Consider the following 21,716-nt stretch of genomic DNA (forward strand, 5'->3'; position numbering starts at 1 on the left):
ATCACACACAACTTGTACACTTTACACATCGAAAATATCTTATATAAACTAAACAGTTACAAAGATCTTCTTACAGGTAGTTCACAGAGATAACATTATAGGTCTTCCACAGATTATGATATGCTTTTGTACAGAGGTTATTTATCTTAACAATTTGGCTCATGAATTACTCACATTGATTATACAATTGTGCTTATTTCTATGTTTTACTACTTTTATGTAAGTATGTTAATCGAAACATCTGAAGAAATTCACTGATTCACTTTCAAGTTTTTCATTTAATATTTTATCTTCATAATTTCTGTAATGTGACTATATATCTCGAGTTCTTCAAGCAAATCCATTTTATGTCCTTTATTTAGTCGGTGGAGTACTTTGACATTTTGCTCTATTTTTCCAAAAGGCTGTCCTGTATTATGTATGTGTGTTGCTATTGCTGATGTAGTGTGTTTGTTGTGTGTGTATGCTCTAATGTGCTCTGTGTACCTGGTGTTGATATTTCGGCCTGTTTGTCCTACGTAGAACTAGGAGTATTCCTGGCACGTTACCTTGTATATTCCAGAGTCTGAATATGGATCATGATTACACTTTATATTATGTATTAGTTTTTGGTGTAGTTTATTGGATGTAGAAAACCCAATTTTTACTCTGTGATTTTGAAAATATTTGCAATCTTCTGTGATACATTGCCTATGTATGGAATGCTACGTATATATTTGTTTTTCTCTTTTTCTTCTGTGGTGCAGTTTGTACCTGGGTTTTTCTTCACTTTGTCTAAGATTTTGTCAACCATGGAAGCATTGTAATCATTGGCAACTGCAATCTTCTTCACTGTGTTTATTTCTTGTTGCTTTCCTTGGTTCAATGGTATTTTTGTTGCCCTATGCAGCATTGACCTGTATGTTGCCTGTTTATGGATATTTGGGTGACATGAGGTTGCAGGGATTGTGGTGTCAGTCATTGTGTTTTTCCTATAAATTTTGAATGTGCATGTGTTGTTGTGTCTTGTAATATTTAGGTCCAGAAAGTTGATACTTTTATTTTGCTCATGTTCCACTGTAAATTTCATTTTCTCATTTAGATTATTGATATGATTAAGAATGTCTGTGATGTCTTTGGTATCTCCTTTCACATTAAGAATGTACCCATCTAATCTTCAGCATTCTTCTGTAACACCACATTTTGAGAGCTTCTATTCTCTTCTTGTCCAAACTATTTATCATCCATGTTTCACTTCCATACATGGCTACACCCCATACAAATACTTTCAGAAACGACTTCCTGACACTTAAAACTATACCCGATGTTAACAAATTTCTCTTCTTCAGAAACGCTTTCTTGCCATTGCCAGTCTACATTTTATATCCTCCCTGCTTCAAACATCATCAGTTATTTTGCTCCCCAAATAGCAAAACTCCTTTACTACTTTAAGTGTCTCATTTCCTAATCTGATACCCTCAGCATCACCTGACTTAATTCGACTACATTCCATTATCCTCGTTCTGCTTTTGTTGTTCATCTTATATCCTCCTTTCAAGACACTGTCCATTCTGTTCAGCTGCTTTTCCAGGTCCTTTGCTGTCTCTGACAGAATTACAATGTCATCGGCAAACCTCAAAGTTTTTATTTCTTCTCCATGGATTTTAATTCCTACTATGAATTTTTCTTTTGTTTCCTTTACTGCTTGCTCAATATACAGATTGAGTAACATTGGGGAGGGGCTACAACCGTGTCTTACTCCCTTGCCAACCACCGTTTCCCTTTCATGCCCCTCAACTCTTATAATTGCCATTTGGTTTCTGTACAAATTGCAAATAGCCATTTGCTCCCTGTATTTGACACTTGCCACCTTCAGAATTGGAAAGAGAGTATTTGAATTAACATTGTCAAAAGCTTTCTCTAAATCTACAAATGCTAGAAACGTAGGTTTGCCTTTCCTTAATCTTTCTTCTAAGATAAGTCATAGGGTCAGTATTGCCTCACGTGTTCCAACATTTCTGTGGAATCCAAACTGATCTTCCCTGAGGTCGGCTTCTACCAGTTTTTCCATTTGTCTGTAAAGAATTCACGTTAACAGCTCATATGGGTGTTAAAAAAATGACTTTTAAATTCCATCACCAAAATTATGTGTTACCTCAGAAGCATATTACTACACCAACAATCCAAAGCCTGTATGCCTTTAGCAACATTTATTTTTCTGCTTTGTGTGTGCCAGCCACTGAATCAACTGGTGTTAGATGATTCTTTTCAGTCATGGTGGCTTTAGTTTTACAATGCTGATAATCCAAACCGATTCTGTTACTTTTGTAAGTGTTGTGTCATGCCCACTCCTCCAGACACATACTCTCACTCGCTATTCTTGTGCGTACTGTAGCTACAGTTCCTATTGCAGAACTCTTTATTGGCATCTGTCTCAGTCAGTTTTTATTTGCCCCCATTCATTTCTACATTGAAGGTAAGTCATATCATGATGGCCAAATGCAGGCTTTTCTTCTTTGATATTATGAAATGTGTTCAGGCTGTTTGTCTTGTTAGGAGATAATCTTTAACAGAGTAGATCACACTTTATTTAGACAGGGGCGAACAAGAATTCATCTCACGAGCCGTGCACTGGCACAAGTGCCATAGCACTCCGCCTGGCTCGCACAATTCCCACACTGCCATGCCACTCTTTCTATTGCCAGCAGGGGGAAGAGGGAAAAACTGTGAACACGCCTCATTTAAATGGCAATGCAGTCACATTATGTATGACTTTTTTTCATATTTCACACTTCTCAACAACACAGATAAAAAACAAAACAAATTTTCAGTATTATTTAATTATTTTCAATGCGCTAGAGACATAATATAATTTTTTTCTGGTGCAAACTGTCAGCATAGGGACAGATGCAAACAATATCACAGACTTTGCCACTTAATTATTATTCAGTTTCATAATCGAAAAAATGTCTTCCAGCTACATATGTTGGTCAAAATATTGTGGCACTTTTACAACCTTATTATGGAGCCATGGAATTTCTACCTGAGGAAAGCAGCGTAGATGTCCTGGACAGTTTTAAAATCTTTAAAACAAGAATTACCAAGCAGATCAGTAAGTTACACATACACAGGGCGCTTTCAACTGGAACAGTAAATGGTCTCAAGAACAGATGTAAAATTGGCAGGTCCTCAAAACATTTAGGAAATGATCATTGTAATTCTTTCAAGGCCACAATGAATTCTTCAAAACTCGTGTCTTGTTTAGCACCAGTGAGCTTAGGTAACTGGAAAAAGGTTGTAGGAATGTGTCCCTTCTACAACAAATTTTCTTTTTAAGTGCATCCCCATCAAATCAGAAAGAAGTTGTTTCTCTCCTCGCAGTGTCTTACTGTGAAACAGTGTGCAGTTAAGGCCACTTAAAATGAGAGGTCTGCAATATATTCTTCCATTTGTGCCCCTTAACTTAAACAACATACTTCACAGTAATATATAAGATCTCCGTACTATTTGTTCACTTCCATTGAAAACTGTTGCAGAATTTTTTCTGTTTGTACCACCAATTTCTTCACTTGCTGCATGCCTGAAAATTTAGCACAGAGCACTTCTTGATGTACAGAGTAGTGAATCCTGTCTGCTAAACGTTTGTATTTTTTGGTCTTTCATTGTCAACTAAATCTTTAAATTATTTCTCCATGGTATTGTAATATAGTTTCATAGCAAATTTGCAATACCCATCACTTATGAGACTGCATAACATATATTAAGAATTCTTTTCTGTCTCCGCTGTGATTTCCATTCATTTTTAAAGGCTTGTGAGGACAGGTCACTAGATTTCCTCTTTTTGTGCAAACAGCCATTGGGTGTGATGATGATATTTGGTGTGTGGGGCACTCATCTGCGCAATTGTCAGTGCCCATACAAATTCCCAATCTTTACACAGTCCAGTCTCACCACATTCATGAATGATGATGAAATGATGAGGACAACACAAACACACTTAGTCCCTAGGTAGAGAAAATCCTCGACCTGGCCAGGAATGCCGCTATGTCAGTGAAAGTCCTTCATACTGTGAACAAATAGTGAACAGTAAACAGCACTGACACCATGATTCTGCCGAACTGATGAGAGTTGTGCTGGCCAAAAAAATGCCACACTGCAATATTCAGTGAAGTGTCACATTGTGCCGAGTACTTCTGGGAAAGACTGAGCAGACCTTAGACAGCACACGCTGCTCGCATGAAGTTTACACTTCATGGCTGGCCCTTATTCAGACAACAATGCGATTGTGCCCTAAATGCCAGTATTTTTAATTTTTCTTTCCTGTTGTTATTTGATTCAGACATCTCCAAATCAGAGATTTTTATTTTATAATTTTGATAGTGTAAATTCACTTCTGATCATTGTTACCCCACCCACATTCATAATTTATTTCATTTCTGTTTCCTTGCTGGAATATCCATAAATTTCATGTACATGGAACACTTAGTAATTATAATCATTATTCAGGTCTCCATCACATTTGATTTTCTCTCTCTCTCTCTCTCTCTCTCTCTCTCTCTCTCTCTCTTGCTCTCTCTCTCGCTCTCCCGCTCTCCCTCTCTCTCTCTCTCTCTTTTCCAACTTGAGTAACTACTCATCTTTGACATTTTGCTCAAAATTATATCCACTTTGAGAATTTGGGCACTAATACTAATATTAACACACTTTATATTGTGTATTTGTGCTCATGGTGCCTTTGCATTCCCTGTACATCCACACAAATTCATGTATATCTTCTCTTACAGACAGACAAACACAGCACTTGACTCGTGCGACTGCTTAGCTACAACTTGAAAGTTCTACATTGTTAATGTCTAGAATCACACTTGCATGCTAATAATGCCTGAAACTTGCAAAAAAATATATAAAATTACATACTCTTAGAGGTGTGTGTGTGTGTGTGTGTGTGTGTGTGTGTGTGTGTGTGTGTGTGTGTGTTTTCTCCACTGAAAGTCTGATAAAACTATTGCTCATAGTGAATTATGGCTACATTGTAATAGCGTACCTATAAATTACATGCAGTATAAGAAATTAAATGAAAAGAGATTTAGACATATAACAATGAAGTCGTAAATTTTGTATTTTCAACCATTTGTCTTTGATATGTAGAATACATTTTATTGTAGTTGTTTTCATTAACGCTACCTTGATAATTGCATGCTGTAGGATATAGAATTGGAAGATGGTGTAATGAATGGACAACCTTACAAGGTTGGACGATGTGCAGCATCACTTAGAAAGCAGCTTTTTAGAGAACATCTTGGTCTTCTGAAAAACAGGCAAAAACTCTCAGAGGAAGACATTATGGACCCAGTGAGTCACCAGTTCTTCAATAATGTGTGGAAAAGGATATCCACTGACAACACCAAAATTTATGAGGAGGTTTGTAATGAATCATGTAATTTCTAAATGATAAAAATGATCCATTAAATTTGTATTAATCAAAAGTCTCTTACAAGACCTTGAATTATTCCTGATTATTCTTGTATACAAGCTAGCTTTTCTGTTTCTCTCTCTCTCTCTCTCTCTCTCTCTCTTTCTCTCTCTCTTTTTAAAAAATAGGTAAACAGACAGTTTCAAGGAAAAGATAGAGCCAGCAGTTCATATGCGATGGTATCAGTTACGTGATAATTTATTTTAAGCACTTTACTTAATCTTCCTGGAGTACTTAATCTGTTAATCGTGTTCATTTTTAATCACTTATCAGTTCAAAGTATAACAAAATATCTCACCAAAACATGTCTCCCATTCCCCCGTTGCCATATTTATGAACACCAATTGTATTTTAATTCGGCATTAACAACAAAATGAATTAAGACAGATTGCTACTCACCACATAAAGGAGGCATAGAGTGGCAGGCAGGCAGTTTAAAAGTACAATAAAAGTCGACAGCACTATCAGCTAAAACCCTTAGTCAGATTTAGAAAAACACACATATATATTCATATGTTGTGCACAACTCACACACAGCCAGTGTCATCTTCAGGCTATCTCCAGGCTCTGAGTTAGGCCTCAGTGCCCAGAGACACAGTAGCCGTGTGTGTGTGTGTGTGTGTGTGTGTGTGTGTGAGTGTGTGCGCGCGCGCATGCCACACAAATTTGTTAGTAGGGATATTGCATTAAACTGTGACTGTGACACTTTCGCAGTAATTTTGCACAGTACTTGAATGGTTGTACATCAGACACTACATTTATCTACCCATTCTACTTAAATCAGTAGACTGGAGTTCTCATTAACTTTATTTACAGAAACAGTCACACAACATCCAATACCTCTTGCAATACTCTTAAAAGAGAACTCTTTCCCAAAACTTCAGACAAGAGACTCCTTAAATTACTCATCAATGTTCAATGTTCTCTTGTATAGCATTGTTCATTATTTGTTCACAGAATCTTCCATTGGCTTTTTCCACAGAGCAGCAGTTAGCGATTAAATCAGTCTGCACTTGCTCTAATGTCAGAACATCGGCTGCTATGCCCCAACACCATCCATAGCCCAACGAATAAATCGAACAGAATATGCACAAACCCAGACAGAGAAAAATATCTGGAATACATAATTTAAACATGAGTTCACAGAATAACATCATCTAACATGAATTAATAACAGAAAACCATATTAATCTACATGTTTACTCACTCATATACATCACCAGAAATTGTAGCATGATAAATGTGCATATATTTCAGGATTGAAACACTCTCAATTCCTGCATCCTTTCAGTACTGGGCTTTTCAATATTCGATAACACTGAGTGATTGGCAGAGATTAGAAAATACTTTTGTTTATTTCTGAAATCAAGTACTTATCTATAATTTTTAAAGACTGAGGTAGCAAGTTGAAAAGAATTTTGTTGGCGTTTACAGAATCTGTATAAATTACGAAGGGACTTCAAAAAATAAGTTGCTCATGATTTCCCTCAGTAAGACCATTGCACAACAAGAGCGGTACATTTTCAGAAGAGCATACATGTTTTATGTTACCTGCAGACACAGTTTCAGTGTGGTATGGTTAACAGGGGCATCACAGCATGCAAATGAAATGGCACAATAACTTTTAATGTACTGAGAAGTTGAAGTACATGGGACAATATAATTCACATGGCCAAAAAGCCTAAATTGCACACAGATTCACTGTGCATTTAGTCCATACACCACCAGAACTTCAGTGTTGGGTCTAGCCATGTTGAAGTGATTGCTGAAGTGATGCAAACAGTTTGACCAAGGACATACAGGCATTTTCGATGCTGGTCGTTACAGACGGCCATTGACATCGACCACGGATGACAATGTCCAGGCAATTGAAAAGGAATTTGGAGCAATCACAGATTTTCCAACAACAATGATGATCAAATAGCGGTTCCTGAATGGCTCTAACCGAGGAGCAGATGTCTGTCGTTGAGGAATTGAATGTTTGATAGAACATGCTGACCATTGTTCACAAGAACTTGGCGGCTTTGTTCAAAAATAGTGTTATGTATCTGTTTTACTCTGATGTGTAGTGCAGCATGCAATATGAGGTACTTAGCCTGCCTTAATATGTGTAATTTGCTTTTGAAGTACCCTCATAGTTTTATTCTTTTGTTATCTGTGTGGTAGTAATCCTTTTTCCTTGGATTATGGTCATGCAAATCCTTGTTTAATAATGCATTGCAATTTATTCTGAAAAACACGTAGTTTCATAAATATACAGGGTGTCAAGAAACAGTGTGAAAGGCTTGTAAAGGTGTTGCACGATAAGTTGTACTGAGAAATAATTGTTAAGAGAAAAATTCAGTATGTTTGGGCCATTTCCGAACTAATTAGCATTGAAGATGGCCAGTCAGGCCGTCGCAAGCACAAATTCAAGCAGTTTTTTAAAAACTTGTTAGGATTTCTATGTTATTAGTTATGATTTAAAAATGAAGTAATCACTGAATAACACAAGATTTTCTCATGTTTTAGAATTTCATTAACCTTTAATACAAATGAAGTGTTCTGTCAAACTACCATGGTTCTCAAGATGTTCCATCGGAGGAAGAGTATGGGAACCATTGGTGAAGATAGTAGCACATGAGACTGCTCAGCCTTTAGCTCACATTCAATTCTTACTACTGCCGCAGTGGTTAGACACTGGACTCGCATTCGGGAGGACGACGGTTCAATCCCGCGTCCGGCCATCCTGATTTAGGTTTTCCGTGATTTCCCTAAATCACTCCAGGCAAATGCCGGGATGGTTCCTCTGAAAGGGCACGGCCGACTTCCTTCCCCATCCTTCCCAAATCCGATGAGACCGATGACCACGCTGTCTGGTCTCCTTCCCCAAACCAACCAACCAACCAACCAACTTACTACTGCCCTCATGTCCAATTTTTGTATAACTCTCATGTTTCGTTTTAGGAAATCGAGCAAAGAATACATTTGATCTCACAGTCTCTGATGGGCTGCTTGCTTGAATTTTCACATACAGCTGCCTGCTTGGCTAACTTCAATGCTAATTAACTCGGAAACAGCCTAACGCAGCAAAAATTTTTGTTAACAGTTATTTCTCAGCACAACCTACACTGAAACACCCTAACGAGCTTTTCCAACTGTTTCTGGCCACCTTGTATATCTTATATTTATAAAGATACTATCAGTCTATTTTGCTCTTTAAATTTATCCTTGCAGGATTGTCTTGAGAGGATTCCAACAATACATCTGGTGGCCTTATGTTGTAGAATTAAGACTCTCTTTAAGATTCTATAAAAAAAGGGCATCAAACATCTTGTTAGAATTCCACAAGACAATCCTGCAGCGATAAATTTAAGGAACTAAATGTATTGATAGTACCTTCATTAGTTATGCATGAAACTATTACATTCCTGAAAACAAACTACAATGGCTTACATAGCAATGATGTGAACGCACTTGATGCAAGGAAAAGGAATACCTGCAACATCACTTCTAACTCCAGCCCCTTCAGTGGAATGTGATATGTCCCATGTCATACAAGCAATCAATGTGTGACCTATAGTTAGCTTCTTGTGTCAGCTGAATAACCACAAAGATGTCCTATAAGACATACCATCCCATCATAGAGTGGTTAACAGCCCAATGACAGGCGGGGTGGGGGTCACTATGTAACCACCAACTTTTGGATGTCTCATTGCATGTCTCTGCAATTGAGTAATGGAATGACTGTTTGTTGCTTCTGGACATTTGTTATTGCTTTTTAGAGGTACTGCTGGCAGGAACCATATTAAAGTTATTTGTTTATTGACACAGTCTGACAAAACTTCAACAAAAATGACAAGTTTTGACACATTAAGTGATAGTGCAGCTCATGGTATGAATTATTACAGCTAAATGAACTACTTTTATTATGTGTAAATGAACCTAATTGTCAGATGTAAAGAGAGACATTTGTATCACAATGGAGACCAGTTTATGACTGATGAATCTCTCTCTCTCTCTCTCTCTCTCTCTCTCTCTCTCTCTCTCTCTCTCTCTCTCTCTCTCTCTGGCACAATTCCACAAAATTTCAAAAGAAATTATTGGCTTCAGTTGTCATCAGTTCAGCTACTTGGCTCGAGAGGCTGTGGTTGATACATAAAATTATTCCTCGACTTCCGTCTCCACCTGTGGAGGATGTTTTTGGAGATAAAATGGCAACTGTTATGGATATTCCTCGCATTCAAAGATGAAACACCAGGGAAAAGTTTGGTACATCAACCATGGGGCCTCAGTCAAGAAGTTCTAACTGAAGTAGGCCTAGACACATGCGCTGATGAAAAACTGTATTGTATGATTATTTGTTATTCCAAAACCTCCATAATAATTTAATCTCGGAATAAGTCTGGAGAATCGTTGCAATCTCAGTATTACATTCAGGTTAGTGTCCAAGATTAACAGTTAATGGAAATTTCTGGTGTTTCTACTTCATACAGTTTGAATTTAGCCAGCTCATTGTTTGTTTACCCATAATCTTTCTAAGTGTTAATACTCTCTATGTTATAATTTAACTACTACCTGTCAAATTCCATTAATTTCACAGCCTGAAAATAACAAAAGAATACTAGGGTGCAGTAACACTTTTACTGGGCATCTTCGAGTGTACAGGTTGTATCGTATGGAAGTTTGAAACAGTAATGGAAATTACCTACAATGCCCATCCATTATAATAATAGAGAGTTTGGAACTTAGTATAGGCAGGTTTGCCATCACATCTATTACAGAGCAATGCACTCACTTGTATGCTGTTTTATATACATGAAACTCCAACAGTTGCACACTTTATCTGCAAAACAGCCTGTATGATACATTGACTGTCTGACAAAAACCTTCATCACTATCTATATTTTCCTTACTCTTTTCTTTCCTAAGCAGTTGTTGGATTTTATAATAATAATGTACTGTAATTTTGGTGCCTTTTTTCCATATTATCCATTTGTCCAATTATATTCATGTGTAGCAAAAAGTTATAACTTGATAAAATTGTCATTCTTTCTATCCAGAAATAGGATACAAATAGGCAGCTATTTTCTGCAGTTTTTGACAGTTTGAGACTAACACATCAATAAATTTTCATTCACAGGTATTCCGTTGCATTCCTTCAGATCAGGCCACTAGCTTCTCAAAACTGAAAAAATTCCAGGAAGAACTGTCTCTTTCTGACACAGATCCTTCCAGTGCGGAGGCAATGCTGGAGAATGTCCAGGTACAGTGCTGATAATATTAACAATGATTATCTAAAGTGTGTTGTGTGGTTCAATTGAGTGTAACAGAAGTACATAATACGACAGAGAAACATACAGAAAAAAACATGTTTTGTTTGGTCTTTAACCCTTTTTACTGAGTATCTGTGATGAAAATGGTTGTTCGATTTTTACTAAGACATATTGGTTCATGTCTAGAACTGTCCAGGCAAACTGTCCTTTGTACTCAGACCATTTCAGAATGTAATGGTGTCCATTTATTTTTTGTTCAGTTTACTTAAGTTCATAGACAAAAGGCTGCTATCTTTATTTTTAAAAAGATAAAGCTGTTATCAACCCAGAGATAGTTTTGAATATTTCTTTATTAGTCTTGGTCCTTTTGGACGTAGTATGCTTTTGCCTTTCTCTGACCCTTCAACTGACTCCCCAGTCAGTAATAGGGTAAGCTACAACTCAACAAGGATTATGAAGCATGGCACAACTTGGCATTTTCCACGTCAACAAATATTGCCAGAGGTGAAAGAAGTGATAAGAGACAGATTAAAATTCTAAGAGTGACTGGAGACCAAACTTGAGATACTGAATTTGTAGTTTGACATTCACCACTGAGCCACGTGTACCTTTATTGATTCTTCATTCAAAAAAATAGTAGTATGGATTGGTGTAAACAGGCTACAAATCAGATTTCAATTTGCACTCAGTCCAGTATTTAACTCATAAAGTGAAAAAGACCACACTTTGTTGATTTATATTTGATATTAAGCTACAGCTATCCATATAACTGGCAAAGCTGTAGCACCTCCAACATGACCAGCACTGTGATGTTGGGTCAAACTGATGGCTGCTTTTCTTCTCACACTTATTAAAAATCAATTGCCCTGTTATTTCTATGTACAGGGTGATAAAAAAAAACGACAAGAATCAAGAATACAAATTGGAACTGGGCTCAAGGGCACTACGGCCACTAGAGGGCACTGCTTTACAAACTTGCGCAGAACACTTAGAGACCTATTGCCATTCACAACGTGGAACTTCCTGAGATGCATTTGATGTATGACACAGCCAAGTGCAATGGACAAGAAGCCATCTGATGGTAACATACAAAATATCATCATAGAAAGGTGCCATACCACACATTATTTGCCACTTTGCATCTTCCATTGTGCAAAACCAGATCGTTCCATGTGCCCGAGCCGGATGTTGGTCACCGATTGACAACATGGACAGTTGGGATAAAGAACGCATTCTCAAAAGGCTGCAGCATATGCCATAAACAAGTACACGAGATGTGTCCTGCAGCACTGATACCCCACAACCCTGTGTCTGGTGCATTGTACACAAGGAACAACTGCATCTTTTCCATTTCCAACACATCCAGGCATTGCAACTGGGGAACTACTACAAGCGCACAGTATTTGCATGGTAGTTTTCTAGGAATCTGCTGCATACCGAAGCATCACAGAGAGTGTCCTCTCACCAGTAAGGCTGTGTTCTCCACGAGGATGTGATGAACATTCACACCCTGCGTACGAGGGCAGATGTGAACCCACATCCTACACGTGTGCATACCTCACAATGAAGATTTACCCTTAACATACAGGGTGTTACAAAAAGGTACAGCCAAACTTTCAGGAAACATTCCTCACACACAAATAAAGAAAAGATGTTACGTGGACATGTGTCCGGAAACGCTTAATTTCCACGTTAGAGCTCATTTTAGTTTCGTCAGTATGTACTGTACTTCCTCGATTCACCACCAGTTGGCCCAATTGAAGGAAGGTAATGTTGGCTTCAGTGCTTGTGTTGACATGTTTCTCATTGCTCTACAGTACTAGCATCAAGCACATCAGTACGTAGCATCAACAGGTTAGTATTCATCATGAACGTGGTTTTGCAGTCAGTGCAATGTTTACAAATGCGGAGTTGGCAGATGCCCATTTGATGTATGGATTAGCACAGGGCAATAGCCATGGCACGGTACGTTTGTATCGAGACAGATTTCCAGAACAAAGGTGTCCCGACAGGAAGACGTTCGAAGCAATTGATCGGTGTCTTAGGGAGCACGGAACATTCCAGCCTATGACTCGCTACTGGGGAAGACCTAGAACGACGAAGACACCTGCAATGGACGAGGCAATTCTTCGTGCAGTTGATGATAACCCTAATGTCAGCATCAGAGAAGTTGCTGCTGTACAAGGTAACATTGACCACGTCACTATATGGAGAGTGCTACGGGAGAACCAGTTGTTTCCGTACCATGTACAGCGTGTGCAGGCACTATCAGCAGCTGATTGGCCTCCACGGATACACTTCTGCGAATGGTTCATCCAACAATGTGTCAATTCTCATTTCAGTGCAGATGTTCTCTTTACGGATGAGGCTTCATTCCAACGTGATCAAATTGTAAATTTTCACAATCAACATGTGTGGGCTGACGAGAATCCGCACACTATTGTGCAATCACGCCATCAACACAGATTTTCTGTGAACGTTTGGGCAGGCATTGTTGGTGATGTCTTGATTGGGCCCCATGTTCTTCCACCTACGCTCAATGGAGCACGTTATCATGATTTCATACGGGATACTCTACCTGTGCTGCTAGAACATGTGCCTTTACAAGTACGACACAACATGTAGTTCATGCACAATGGAGCTCCTGCACATTTCAGTCGAAGTGTTCGTACGCTTCTCAACAACAAATTCAGTGACCGATGGATTGGTAGAGGCGGACCAATTCCATGGCCTCCACGCTCTCCTGACCTCAACCCTCTTGACTTTCATTTATGGGGGCATTTGAAAGCTCTTGTCTACGCAACCCCGGTACCAAATGTAGAGACTCTTCGTGCTTGTATTGTGGATGGCTGTGATACAATACGCCATTCTCCAGGGCTGCATCAGCGCATCAGGGATTCCATGCGACGGAGGGTGGATGCATGTATCCTCGCTAACGGAGGACATTTTGAACATTTCCTGTAACAAAGTGTTTGAAGTCACGCTGGTACGTTCTGTTGCTGTGTGTTTCCATTCCATGATTAATGTGATTTGAAGAGAAGTAATAAAATGAGCTCTAACATGGAAAGTAAGCGTTTCTGGACACATGTCCACATAACATATTTTCTTTCTTTGTGTGTGAGGAATGTTTCCTGATAGTTTGGCCGTACCTTTTTGTAACACCCTGTATAGACTATCATCTACGGAGACTGTTTAATTGGCCCCTAAATTCCCCCAGGCCAACTTGATGTCGCATGTATCTCATATTTTTGCGAGAAGTTCTGTCGGATATGCTGAATGATGTTCCCATGCCTACTGGTCGGGAGCATTCAATATCAGCACAACGGAAAGACAAGTGCGGGCATATCTGCAGATGACCTCTCCTGGCTGCTGGATTGGTCACAGTGGGCCAGTCACATGGCCACCACGATCACCCGACATGCCCCCGATCGATTTTTCCCTGGTGGTGGGGATCTGAAGGCCCTTGTGTATAAAACATGTTACAGCACTATAGGACCTAGTGGGCAGGATTGTTGCAGCAGCAGGAGGTTTCTTTCACACGGTGAGCCGTTCAGTGCGGCATCAAAGTCAGCTGCTTGTCTGGGCCAAACGTTCAGCATCTCCTCTAGTGGGTGTCCATGTGACTAAGTAACTGCAATGTCATTTAATAGCTCTGGGTGGCCTTTGCGACCCCTGGTTCCTATATGAATACTGACACTTGTATGCCTGATATACCACATCAGTTTGTAAAAGTTTTTTTGAATCACTCTGTGTATGGCATTTACGAAGGGATTAATTTTTGAAAGTTGTATAGTAAATGAAAGGCATTTCTCTGAATAATCTATCATAATTATTGGGATTTCAATAAATCAGTGGGCATGATTAGTCCACCTCAGCAAAACAGTCTTTTCATTGAAGAACGTTCCGAAACTTTTTTCCACAGTTTTGTTTGGACTCTTGAGTGTTATGGTGAATCCAAGTTAATCTACAGTCACCAATAGGCCAAAAAAGTGCTGCAAATTCTGGAAACTTTGCTTAATGATGTTCTTTAGTTCTCATTTTTAATAAAAATTTAGAAACAGTACACACACACACACACACACACACACACAAGGCTATTTCATAACCAGTTCTTCATGTGATGAATGTAGTGTACTCATTCAGTTCTTACAAGATGTGATTTAAAAAACCTCCTTCCTGTTAAATGTATCTGGTTTATCAGTCTGCCCACATAATAACTATGCTACTTCATAGAAAAAGATCTGTTTTTAGTGATAAATTTTGGTTTTAATTATAGTATTGCATCCATAGTATTTGTGTACAAATTCAACAGAGGTGAAGTTTTAAATTTTGCAAACAATTATGAATGTAATAGTTCTTTAATATGGAATAATGAAAATGTCGCAGAAATCTGTGTGAGTCACTTTTGTTGAAGAATATGTAACAAAAGAAATATTTACTTCAGTTGTTGTTTGTTATAGTTGACGTTGGCAATTTTACTGTGCTGCATTTAATTGCTGTTGTTTCTCTCTTCAGGGTTTCTTGGTGAACATCCCCTTAGAATTCCTGAAAGATGAAATTTTAACCCCAAATCCAAGTTCTGTAGAAGGAATACTTCCCACATCACTGTGGACATGATGTGTTTATTGCAGCATGGATGACATAATAGTAAAGAAATACAGACTTACACCAGCGTACATTCCATTTTATTGGAACTGTGTTGTATGTAATGTAATTATATGTACAGTACTTTTGTTGCTCATAAAACATCTTTATTTTTATAGCTACATGTGACAAGACAGACATTTCTGTTAAGTGCAGCAGAACTGTTACATTTGTTTAGTTTACTGAGATTCATATGGAAGTTGTATTTTATTGCTTAAAAAGATACGCATAAATTACCACTTCACTTTTTAGGTGACACAGTGAAATCTTGCCATTAGCTGTCTGTCAGTAATGTTCCTATATGCAAATATTTATACTGAAAGTTTTTATTATATAGTTTATGATGTTTTGTATTTTTTTATATTTTAATGAATTTTGTAGAGAGTGACATATATATTAACTGTTGTTTTCATGTTTTATTTTAAAATCATGTTCTAGAATTAGTACAACGCTGGGGTATCTTGATCCATTAGAAGTTCGGTAGCCTCTTTGCACACAACTTGATGTCAGATATGTTTGAATATGTTGATCAAAATAATCATTTTCAAAGACTTTTTGTATGTGTAGGGAAATTTTGTTTGGGCTCAATAAAAGGGACGTGTGTAAACAAATTCTCATTCCAAGTAGCCTTGTCCTGTCAAAGATGCCCAGCAATGTGTCACACTAATAATGTTTGTAAAGAGTACTTCAAAAGGCTGTGATGTACATATCTGTCTCGAGCAACTCTCTCTTAAGTGAATATGTGTGAGTATATGTTGTTTTACAGATACAAACATTGCTCTTTATTTTTCCATAATCGTTCCACTTCTGTCTCCATCCCTTTTCTGTCCTGACAGCCACCCTTCTGTGAACCACAAATGTAAAAAATGTTAATTCTTCTCCTGGACTGAATGTGCCAATCACTGGGTGCTAATGGATCTTTGTAACCTAAACAAATCAGGTAGCATAGTGGTGGAGATATTTCTTTTTCCTATTTATGCATGTGTTGACCTATACAACTGCCTATAGTGGCATAATCCAAAACACTTTTCAAGCACAGTTGCCTCATCTCTAGTTACTGTGCTGGAATATCTACAATTGATTAAAGCTACCTTTAGGTGCATGTAATACTGAAGGGTATGTCGTAATAGGATAGATAAAAGATCTACTCGGCTCCTTCTTCGAGCAAAAGGAATGAAGGGGAAGGAACTGGAGAGGTTTAGGAAAAGTGGTAGAGTTCAGAGAAGTCACCCAAAACCCCAGTCAAGGGAGACGTACCAGGCAGGATGAGAATGAAAGACTGACTGTTGGGTATTGCACTGGATGAGATTTGAAAACATGAGGGCTTGAAGGTGGGTGACAAGGTAATACCCAGGACAGAAAAGATTATTGCAGAAACATTATGTACAAGTAAATAAGAGTGAAAAGTTAAGTGCATTATTTGTAACAGAGGTGAGAGGGGTACTGCAAAAATAGACAGATCAGAAAATGGAAGATGTAGAAAACTAAAACAGAGTGAAGGAAGGAATAGTTACCGTGAGAAATGTTGAGATGAAAGAAATTAATGTAGGTGGGTGGCGAGAATCAAGGACATGTTGTAGTGTTGGTTCCTACCTGCGGCATTCTGAGAAACTGGTGTCTGGGGGAAGAATCCAGATGGCGCATATAGTGAAACATGGACCGAGGTCACGACTGTCATGTTGTTGTAGAGCATGCTCTGTAACTGAATATTGTGTGTTGCTGGTATACACCCTCTGCCTATGCCCATTCATCCTGACTGATAACTTGGTTGTAGTCATGCCAATGTAAAAGGCCAAATAGTGTTTACAGCTGGTATATGATGTGTCGTTTCATAGATGGCTCTCCCTTTGATAGATGTGTTTTGCCAGTTACAGGGCTGGTATAGGTGGTGTTAGGAGGGTACTCAGGGCAAGTTCTGCAGCAGGTACAGTCACAGTTATAAGACCCATATGGGAGGGAGATGGGTGCAGAAGGAGCATAGGGTCTAACGAGGATATGGCAGAGACTGGGAGGCCGATGAAAAGCTATTCTAGGCGTGGTGGGCAAAATGTGAGACAGAAAGGATTTCATGTCAGGGCATGATTTTAAGAAGTTATGGCCTTGATGATTAATACATTCAAGAGCAAGATAATACTGAGTGACTACTGGTGCATTCCGAAGTTGTTAGTTGGAGGGATCAGCAGTACCAGGATTGGATGTGATGGCCCGAGAAATCTACATTTGAACTAGACTGGTGGGGTAATTATGTCCAGTGAAGACTGAGGTGAGAATGGTGGTGTACTTCTGTAAAGAGTCTGCATCCAAACAAATCCATTTGCCTCGAATACCAAGGCTGTATGGGAGCGATGTTTGATGTGGAAAAGATGGCAACTGTCAAAATGTAAGAACTGTTGTTTCTTACTAGGTTTAATGTGGACAGAAATATGTAGCTGGCCTTTGGTGAGGATGAGATCAACATCAAGGAGAGTGGCATGGGATTCGGAATATGACCATGTGAAATTTAGTTAGGAGAAGGTTTTTAGGGATTCCAGGAATTTTAACAGGTCAGCCTCAACATGAGTCCATATGGCAAAGATGCCATCAACGTATCTAAACCAAAACAAACCAGAGGCTGAAATTTATGGATTCCAGAAAAAAAACCTCCAAGTGACCCAAGAAAAGGTTGGCACAGGAAGAAACCATCCTGGTTCCCATGGCTGTACCCCTGATCTGCTTATATGTTTGGCCCTCAGAGGTGAAGTACTTGTTGGTAAGTTGTTGTTGTTGTTGCTGTGGTCTTCAGTCCTGAGACTGGTTTGATGCAGCTCTCCACGCTACTCTATCCTGTGCAAGCTTCTTCATCTCCCAGTACGTACTGCAACCTACATCCCTCTGAATCTGCTTAGTGTATTCATCAAGTATTAAGTTGATTAAGCATAAAGTTGATTAAGGTGAGCAGGAAGGGTGTCACGGTTTGAAATCAGGTGGGCACCGACTGAGGAAATGTTCAGCAGCAGACAGACCATGTACGTGAGGTATGTTGGTGTAGAGGGACATGGCATCAATGATGACAAGCAAGGTGTGTGGTGAAAGTGGGACGGGCAGGGATTTCAGACGATTTGGGAAATAGTTGGTGTCTTTAATATAGGAGGGAAGTATTTGCACTATGGGTTGCAGGTACTCATCGACTAAGACTGATACAGGTTCTGTGGGTTGTTTGAAGCCAGCAACTATAGGACGGCCAGAATGATTAGGTCTGTGGATCTTAGGAAGTGAAAGGTGGGGGTCCATGATTTGGGTGAGGTGATAAGTTATGTGAATTGGGGTGTTAGCCCTTGGGAGGGGCCTGAGGTTTTAAGAAGGGATTGTGCAGGTCTATTTGAATGGGGTCTTGATGGCAGAAACTGTGTGTAAAGGTGTCAGACAGCTGCCATGGACCTTCACTAACATATTGTTGTCTGTCAAGTAACACTGTGGTAATACTTCGTCTGCTGGGAGGATAATAATGGATTCATCAGCTTTTAAGGAATGCAGAGCCTGGAGTTCCGTAGAGGGCAGGTTAGAATCGTGTTGTAGGACCTGAGCAAAGATTGTGAAGCGATGCAATATGTTGGTACACTAAAGGAAGCAATGGAACATAATCTATTGTTATATCAAACAGAGGATGGTTTCTTGTTAGTTCACTAATGGACTGTACAGAAAATAAATACTGACAATAAACTTGAGTAACATCTTTTACAAAAGTAATCATGCCCATTTTCTGACATATTGATCATAGTTAAGAGTACATCATTCCTTCCATTTTGTAGACACATAGGGGAAAAAAAAGGTTTTGCATCACCTCAGTTCCAGGAGCTCCAGAACCTGTACAGAAAACTGGAATAGAGATCAACATAAACATCATTTCTGCCCTTTTTATTGCTCATGAAAACCACAGATTGCATGTTGTACCACCATATAGCAAGACCTTCAGAGGTAGTGGTTCAGATTGCTGTACACACAGGTACCCCTAATACCCAGTAGCACATCCTCTTGCATTGATGCATGCCCGTATTCATCATGGCATACTATCCACAAGTTCATCAAGACACTGTTAGTCCAGATTGTCCCATTCCTCAACGGCGATTCGGCATAGATCTGTCAGAGTGGTTGGTGGGTCATGCCGTCCGTAAACAGCCCTTTCCAATCTATCCCAGGCATGCTCGATAGGGTTGATGTCTGGAGAACATGCTGGCCACTTTGACAATGTCATTATCCTGAAGGAAGCCATTCTCAAGATGTTCACGATGGGGGCACAAATTGTCGTCCATGAAGATGAATGCCTTGCTAATATGCTGCCGATATGTTTGCACTGTCTGTTGGAGGATGGCATTCACCCATCGTACAGCCATTACGGCGCCTTCCATGACCACCAGCGGCATACATCGGCCCCACAAAATGCCACCCCAAAACAGCAGGAAACCTCCAGCTTGCTGCACTCTCTCGACAGCGTGTCTAAGGCGTTCAGCCTGACCGGGTTGCCTCCAAACACGTCTCCGACAATTGCTTGGTTGATAGCATATGCGACACTCATCAGTGAAGAGAATGTGATGCAAAACCTGAGCGGTCCATTCGACATGTTGTTGGGCCCATCTGTGCCAAGCTGCATGGTGTCGTAGTTGCAGACACAGACCTCGCCATGGATGTCGGGAGTGAAGTTGCGCATCATGCAGCCTATTGCGCGCAGTTTGAATCATAACACAATGTCCCGTGGCTGCACAAAAAGAATTAATTCAACATGGTGGCGTTGCTGTCAGGGTTCCTCTGAGCCATAATCTGTAGGAAGCGGTCACCCACTGTAGTAGTAGCCCTTAGTGGCCTGAGCGAGGCGTGTCGTCAACAGTTCCTGTCTATCTGTATGTGCTACATGTCTGAACAACATCGCTTTGGTTCGCTCCAAGATGCCTGGACACTTCCCTTGTTGAGAGCCCTTCCTGGCACAAAGTAACAATGTGGATGCAATTGAACCATGGCATTGACTGTCTGGGCATGGTTGAACTACAGACAACACATCCTGTTTCCAAGTAGAGAAGGAATTATCATATTTCTTCAAAAATGCAAGGTATTAGAGATAAAGTTAGCAAACTGGTTATAGATGTTGACTTTGACATTACTGGTGTATTATAGCACCATTTAAATAATTTGACAATTCAGTGGCTTCCTTCACAAGGATACAGATTAGCTGGCTGTTTTTCAAGGAGTTCCTTGCGGGGTGGGGGAGTGGCTATGTGAGTCCATAGACGTATCATGACACTGCATTGACCACATATCTCAATGTTGTGCAGGGGCAGTTGAATTTAGTGAAACTAAACTTCTAATTGTTGTTGTTTATAGGTCCCCTAACTCTGACTTCAGAGCATATCTGCTCGAGCTAGAGAGGGTTCTTGATTCACTTTGTAGGAAATTACAGAAGTTAGTTATATGTGGTGACTGCAATATAAATTTTGTATGTGATGGTGCAAGAAAAAGGATGTTGGTAGATCTAAATTCACATGGTCTGATGCAGATTGTGTTTTTTCCAGCTAGGGTGCAGGGGAACAGTAGCACAGCCATAGACAGTATTTATATTCATTCTTCATTACTAGATGGGCATTCTGTAAGTAAAAGGATGAATGGCCTTTCAGACCATGATGCACAAATTTTAACACTTAAAGGCTTTTTTACTCAAACAAATGTCACATATAATTACAAACTATGTAGGAAAGTTAATTCAACAGCAATAGAACATTTTTTAAACCTAGAGTGGCAGGACGTTTATAGTGCCGATAACATCGATGATAAATACACTCCTGGAAATGGAAAAAAGAACACATTGACACCGGTGTGTCAGACCCACCATACTTGCTCCGGACACTGCGAGAGGGCTGTACAAGCAATGATCACACGCACGGCACAGCGGACACACCAGGAACCGCGGTGTTGGCCGTCGAATGGCGCTAGCTGCGCAGCATTTGTGCACCGCCGCCATCAGTGTCAGCCAGTTTGCCGTGGCATACGGAGCTCCATCGCAGTCTTTAACACTGGTAGCATGCCGCGACAGTGTGGACGTGAACCGTATGTGCAGTTGACGGACTTTGAGCGAGGGCGTATAGTGGGCATGCGGGAGGCCGGGTGGACGTACCGCCGAATTGCTCAACACGTGGGGCGTGAGGTCTCCACAGTACATCGATGTTGTCGCCAGTGGTCGGCGGAAGGTGCACGTGCCCGTCGACCTGGGACCGGACCGCAGCGACGCACGGATGCACGCCAAGACCGTAGGATCCTACGCAGTGCCATAGGGGACCACACCGCCACTTCCCAGCAAATTAGGGACACTGTTGCTCCTGGGGTATCGGCGAGGACCATTC

The 21,716-nt window shown here is 39.9% G+C and overlaps 1 protein-coding gene across 3 annotated transcripts in view; it reads left to right on the top strand.

Moving 5' to 3' along the window:
• Positions 1–16,124, top strand: part of LOC124605691 (phospholipase D1) — a 181,228-nt gene extending 165,104 nt beyond the window's left edge. For all 3 annotated transcript variants that reach the window (XM_047137547.1, XM_047137548.1, XM_047137549.1), the window contains 3 exons: positions 5,185–5,400; positions 10,575–10,697; positions 15,223–16,124. In XM_047137547.1, coding sequence (XP_046993503.1) covers positions 5,185–5,400; positions 10,575–10,697; positions 15,223–15,324 — 441 coding nt within the window. In that variant the 3' untranslated portion in view covers positions 15,325–16,124. The remainder of the gene's footprint in view (positions 1–5,184; positions 5,401–10,574; positions 10,698–15,222) is intronic.
• The last annotated feature ends 5,592 nt before the right edge of the window (positions 16,125–21,716 follow it).

The sequence above is a fragment of the Schistocerca americana genome, chromosome 3, assembly GCF_021461395.2.
Source record: "Schistocerca americana isolate TAMUIC-IGC-003095 chromosome 3, iqSchAmer2.1, whole genome shotgun sequence".
Lineage (NCBI taxonomy): Eukaryota > Metazoa > Arthropoda > Insecta > Orthoptera > Acrididae > Schistocerca > Schistocerca americana.